General features: G+C 45.2%; 1 protein-coding gene across 2 annotated transcripts in view; it reads right to left on the bottom strand.

Moving 5' to 3' along the window:
* Positions 1–5,504: 5,504 nt before the first annotated feature.
* LOC115024065 (glucosidase 2 subunit beta-like) overlaps positions 5,505–6,993 on the bottom strand; it is an 88,955-nt gene continuing 87,466 nt past the window's right edge. The window contains exon 14 of one of the 2 annotated variants that reach the window (XM_029455452.1): positions 5,505–5,893. In XM_029455452.1, coding sequence (XP_029311312.1) covers positions 5,756–5,893 — 138 coding nt within the window. In that variant the 3' untranslated portion in view covers positions 5,505–5,755. The remainder of the gene's footprint in view (positions 5,894–6,993) is intronic. The other variant, XM_029455451.1, reaches the window with a different exon arrangement.

Raw genomic sequence — 6,993 nt, 5'->3', positions numbered from 1 at the left:
TGAAGGGGTGACACTCAACCTCCCATGGTTTTTCTGACGTCCACAATAATCTTCTTGATACCAAGGTCTAGGTTATTGTGGGTGCACTGCCGTTGTGTCATCTGCAAACTTGACGATGGAATTAGATCAACGTACAAGAGTGCAGTCGTGCGTGGGTGAAGAGGGAGTACGGGAGAGGACTTGGCACACAGGTGTTTAAGATGAGGGTTGAGGAAGGGAAGTCGATGAACAGAGAGCGAGTGTGTAAGGGGCCGTGGTCTGCCCTTGTCAAAACGAGCACCAGAGAGGGAGGCGTCAGTGAACCTGCAATGGCTTGGTAGTTGGCGATGTGATCCATTTGAGGATGGTAACATTGTTAATGTTAAACCCTTCTCAATCTGCTCCAATCCGGTTTCAAGGCAGGCGCCTACTCCTCGCCGTCACTGACGAACTTCTGTCATCCTTCTGGACCTTTCTGCTGCATTTGACAGTTAACAACTAAATCCTTCTCCCTGCTCCAATCCTACCTAAAAGGACCACACATGTCAGACACTTGTCATCTAAGTGGGCTTTACTGTACAGCATACGACACCCTCCGTCCCTCGCACCGCACAAGGAAAAACTTCCTAATCTTCTGTGCTAGCCAACCAACTAACTGAAATTATACTCCTCAAAATCACCAACGACCTTCTCCTTCTCCTCTGACGCAGGTAACCTGAACATTCTCGTCCTCAGCGTCGCCTTTGACACCATTGTCCATCCTCCTCACCAGACTTGAAAGCAGCACTGCCCTCTCTCGGTTCAAATCGTACCTCTATGACGGGCACCGGTTCATCTCCATTAAGAACTGCAGCTCCCCTCCTCCAAGGTTCAGTTACCCTCCTCTTCATCCTGTACATGTTCCCCCTTGGTCACTAATCCTAATCCGCTGCATGGTCTCCAATTCCACCAGCTCCTCATCTCCACCACTACCCACTGTATCCCAACAAAGTGCATCACTGATAAATCCAAAATCGTCATCATTGGACCAAAAGTAATCACCAAAGGCACCCGCAACCTCAACCAATCCTCAGTTTCCACCTCCCCTCACACCCGAAATCTTTGCATCATCTTTGATCAAACCCTGTTTTCTAACAAACACACTAAACAGTTCACCAAGACAGCCTTCTTCCATCTCAAAAACACCGCCTGTCTCCATCCATTCCTCTCCTCTTCAGCTGCAGAAACCCTCATCCATGCCTTCGTCACCTCCCATCTGGACTGCTGCAACAGCCTCCTCTACGGTTCTCCCTTAAAAATCATCAAAACATCCAGAACTCTGCTGCCCGTCTACTCGCCCACTCCCGGACCGGTGACCACACCACCCCCGTCCTTTACAAGCTCCACTGGCATCGAACAGATAAGCCAGTACAAGATCCTCCTCATGACCTACAAAGCCCTCCAAAAACCTGGCCCCCTCCTACCTGACTGACTTCCTCCACAGACACACCCCCACCTGCTCTGCTGCTGCTAACCTCCTGCAGATACATCGAGAGGATATGTCCCCTACTGACTCAGAAGGCAACCCAGGTTCTTGTCCAGGCTGTTGTCATCTCCCGCCTTGACTACTGCAACACCCTGCTTGCTGGACTCCCTACATGTTCCATCCGACCTCTACAACTCATCCAAAATGCAGCAGCCCGACTGCTCTTTAACATACCCAAGTTTTCCAACACTACACCACTCCATTCACTGGCTTCCTGAATCAGCGTCCAGACTCTGGTGCTGGCCTACCGTGCTGTGAATGGATCAGCCCCTTCCTACATCCAGGCCATGGTCAAACCAGACACCCCAGCGTGCTCACTTCGCTCTGCATCGGCCAATCGGCTCGCTACTCCCTCACCGCGAGTGGGACCCAGATTCCCCTTAAACAAAACTATCCTGGCTCCAAAATGGTGGAACGACCTCCCTGTTGATGTCAAGTCAGCAGACTGTCTTAACACCTTCTGTCGCAGACTCATTTCGACTGCACCTCGACCAATGAAAAGGAGAGAAAATAAATTATGTTCTTTGTATGTTGCACTTACATTTCTTTATCTTACATAAAGCTATTGTAGGTACAAACCTTTTTGAAGATCATGTACTTGTATCCTCATGATTGTTTGCACTTATTGTAAGTCGCTTTGAACAAAAGCGTCAGCTAAAGAAACTATAATAGTATAGCACGTTGAATAAAAGTCATCGTATAGCATGTCGAAAAACACGAGAAATAGTCATAGTACGGCATGTAAGCTTTGTGTTACTGTGTCTGCAGTAGACATTGAATAACACGTGTAGGCCTGAAACTGTATATACTGTTTGTACTGTATTCTCACAAACCTAACGCCTTTAAATGGTGTTGTTTGCAAAAACAATATGTAGGCTAGAGGCTGACTGAAGCGTCAGTATCGTGACTGAATAGATTGGAGTCAGTGTGAACACGAGGGAGATGGATGTGACTGCCGCGCGACAACTCAATGTGAGCGCCCTTTTTTCCCCCCCTCTCAGCCCTGAGGGAATAACTGGCCTCCCTTCAAAGGAGGGAGCTTAAAAACAATCTCTAAAAGAGTGAAAGTGGCACTGGGTTGTGGTGGGCGTCAGTCACTAGTCAGTCACTAGTCAGGCAGGCAGGCAGGCGAAGGCCTGCTGTCTCCCAGTCTAGAGTACAGGTACCCTGAACTAGTTTCTACAAAGCTGAGTTGGAGATTTAATGCAACATAAAGCCTCTGGGCCCTTTTAGCAATTTGGAGTCAACACACAAATACGCCCACGCTCAACTGGAAAGACTTTCCATCGCTGCCCCTTCATGTGCAAATGTGCTGAATGGAGGTGTGTGCGTCTGTGTGCTCGGCATCCCTACTGAATCCTTCCCGTAACGCCCTCCCTCCCTTTTTTAAAACTGTAACAACCCATCAATGGCCAGTCAGTACAAACACACAGAAACTCGCAGTCCTGGCTTTGCTATTTTCTATCCAAATAACTGTCCATTTAAACTGCAAGCTTCCAACGTGGTTCCCACCTACGCTGTGTGGGGTGAAGCACAAAAGTAATTTAACACATGATGATCATTCGGTAAAGTGACGAGTTGTTGATACCCTGCAGATTGTCGAATCCAAGGAAAAGTTCTTTACGAGACACCATCACATCACACCATATGGCAATGATTTAATAGAAAGTTTTCTCCAGATGCTAGTAATGCCTTGTGCAGTATTAAACAGAGTGCTGCTCTTGACACTGTCTGTGATTGGCAGTATTTCCAGCTGTTGGTGGAGTAAGAGCCTATGAAGTGTTCTTTATGCTGACATCAGTTTTGGCATCTGTTGCGTATCTGAAACGATGGATGAGGGAGAGATTAAAATCTAGTGATATGTTGTTTCCTTGAGATGGTGGGAAAGGAAAACAGATTATATCCTTGGAGAAAAACTGTGTGTTAGCCTTTACAGGATCAGATTGTCAGATTTTGACAACTTGATTCTGAAGTAAAAACAGCTCAACGTAGTAGAATTAGGCCCTGTTCTCCGCTGGCATTAACATGGGTATTAGTTGATCCGATCACAGAACACGTCTGCCGGATACTAAAAAAAGAAATCAAAACGATACACACTGGCTCTATTCCTTGGTGTGTTCCCAGATGTTTGACGCACTCGTAATCTTTCTCATCCAAATGTCCACACGTCGTTGACAAAGTCAGCTCACGTGATTGGAGAGAACCAACTGGAGAAGAGAAAAAGAAGCGCGGCGGCTTCGATCGCGTATTCTCTGGTTACATCCTTGTCGGGGGTCATTGAATTAATCTCTTTTGTCTGACACCTTAACGTGACCAAGAATGTGGATGGGAGCTGAAGCTGGATAAATAAAAACAGCAGTCCCTGGGCTATGAAGCCGGAGGCTATTGCATCGCTAGCAGGCAAACAGCCACCCAGCTGCCCCAGCAGGGAAGGAAATATATGAGGCAGCCTATTGGATACCTGACAGCTGATTTACCCTTAATGAGCAGAGGGCCCTGCTGCACAAACTCCACAATCTGTTACATAACAGCATCATAAATATAGCATGCACTGCAAGAAGCAGAGCGCCGGCACGGTGAGGTGAAATCCAGAGACGTTACACAATGCATTACTAATAATATTGTCAAAGTGTTGTAGGACTATATATTAGTGTGTAGAAATCCGGATACTTTTTAATATTTAACCGTGTGATTGTTAAAAAAATTATATAATACTGTTAAATTAAGACAAGAATAAAGTATGGTTATAATAAAGTATGAAGTCCTTTTATTTGTGCTTATGAACAAGCAGTTATTTGATACAGTTACAGTGGTGGCAATGCCAAGTTATCTATTACTATTACATAGTAATGTTGTAAATATACTAAAATATACTGCAGTGAAATCTTTTTTATTTTTCCTGTTGTCAACAAGACCAGAAAAGACCAAAGCAACACTGTCACTTTGTCTCAGTGCTTTTAGACTTCCCTGCCCTGTTGGTGACCTATTTGTTCTTCCTGATGACGTAAATCTGTAATAACAGCTCACAAAGATAGAGATACATTTTGAAAAAAGGCTAAAGAATTACCTACCTTGACATGAACCCTAACCCTTATCACAGCGTATGCTAAGCTATATCACGCTCTATGATAAGCTATATCACGGTCTATGCTAAGCTATATCACGCTCTATGCTAAGCTATATCACGCTCTATGCTAAGCCATATCACGCTCTATGCTAAGCTATATCACGCTCTATGCTAAGCCATATCACGCTCTATGCTAAGCCATATCACGCTCTATGCTAAGCTATATCACGCTCTATGCTAAGCTATATCACGCTCTATGCTAAGCCATATCACGCTCTATGCTAAGTATGCTAAGCTGTATCACAGTCTATGCTGGTTTGATCTTTTCATGGGATTTATTGACAAGAAAAATATTAAATACCACCACACTTTTCCTTTTAGAGTTAAAGTGGCAATTGACAACATTTTTCCTTGAACTTTTCCTTATGAAGTAAATGTTGATTGCAGGCTGTAGAATGACACCGTCGCCGTTTAGCTTGGTTTCCCATAAACCTCGCTTTCTCTCTGCAGCTGCGTCTGCCTCCGGGTATAATCTCCGGGGAAAAAGAAGCTCTGAATAAGTCGCTGAATTTGCTCACTTTTTTAGAAATAAAGTTTCTCAGAGGGTCTGGACAGTCGCTGTGGTAGTTGCTGGGCCCTGAGGAAAACGGAGAGCGATGGCGGAGAAGTTGAAAAGTTGTTAATTGCCACTTTAACAAAATCTAAGTACAAGGACACGGCCCCTGCAGTCTTTTCTACAGCAGTTACATTGGTGGTAATGTTGTGAGGCCCTGCAACTGATCTAGTTTGACTATTCAAATATATACATAGTAATCTTGTAGGGCCTTATGAGGAATATATACTCGTATACGTACAAGTGTGAAGAATACTATATATATATATATATATATATATATATATATATATATATATATATATATATATATATATATATATATATATATATATATATATATATATATATGTTCAATAAATGCTCTATTCAAATATTAACATGTGACAATATAAAGCTGTAACAATTAATGAAAACTAGGAGCAGTGTTACTGAAAATCTGATTCTGACCTTAGCGAGACCTGCCTGGAAGTATACATGTTCTGACAACACAGATGTCAGAGGGGACCCTCAGGAACCCAGCCTGTCACTGCGGGCTAGCCGAGGGGGCTAAATGAATGTAGGCTAGGGGTCACAGTTCACTATGTATGCCCCGCTGCTTCAGCACTGGCTGACAGGCCACAGGAGTCTGAAAGTCCATGATGTACTGGCATTTGCTGGGCTCCCTCACCGATCGCAAGGCTGTCTCCGTTCCGCATGTCAGTGTGACCTAGAAAAGCAAAAAGAAAGGAAAGTTAGGTGGTGCGGGGAGAGGAGCTGCTGTTAGCGAGTCAAGAGCCACGCCGGGTTTGTCTCCTGACAGAGGCGGACTGAAGACTCCGTCCACGGGATTCACTACAAACGATGGGACTACGCTAAATAAATACAGCACAAGAGATTCCAACATGATGAATAAACGATGGCAGTGCTGCCGCCCTCTCGTATGAATACCACGGCTTCAATAGGTGACTGACTTTGACACGCTCTGCAAGAGAGAGGAAGGGAACTTATTTTACTTCGAGAGGGTTTCCATAGCAACCTTCACATAACACTGCACCCGGAGCAGACATCCCTCTGGCGAACAAAAGCACCTGCAGAGGGCGAGAGATGGGAACCTGACAGGTATTATTGTGCTCCACTTTCAGGCTGGTACAACTTCTGGATCGGTTCTGGCCTGCACTCGTGTCAAAGAATTAACAACAAGAATTAATAACAATTGCTATGCCAACAAGCTGCAAAGCCATGGAGAAGCACTGCAACCTGATCCAGCACGCACTGAAGGTTTACACTTTAATTCATCTTTTTACAAAGTTGCTGGTGCACCATTTATTATCTTATTCTTAAACGACAATGCGTTGTTTTGCATTGAAAGGAGCCAGTTGAGGTGGTTCGGGCATCTAGTAAGGATGCCACCTGGCCGCCTCCCTAGGGAGGTGTTCCAGGCACGTCAGGTGGGAAGAGACCCCGGGGAAGACCCAGGACTCGATGGAGAGATCATATCTTCTCACTGGCCTGGGAACACCTCGGGATCTCCCAGTTGGAGCTGGCGGATGTGGCCCGGAGAAGGGAAGTTTGGGGTTCCTTACTGGAGCTGCTGCCCCCGCGACCCGACCCCGGATAAGCGGTAGACGATGGATGGATGGATGGATTAAACGACAATTCAGTTATTTATATGTATTACAAAGTTAGTAAAGCAACGTTTAAGTCAAGCCTGATGCACAGTGAGGATATGGTTTAGTCAGTCTGCAGGATTACAGAACAACTACCGGCCGGATATTCAGGAAACATGGTGGAAGGGTGAAGCACCGGCCAGGGAAGAACACAGTACAT

Source organism: Cottoperca gobio, chromosome 18 (genome assembly GCF_900634415.1).
Source record: "Cottoperca gobio chromosome 18, fCotGob3.1, whole genome shotgun sequence".
Lineage (NCBI taxonomy): Eukaryota > Metazoa > Chordata > Actinopteri > Perciformes > Bovichtidae > Cottoperca > Cottoperca gobio.
This window is presented reverse-complemented; position numbering and strand designations above follow the sequence as displayed.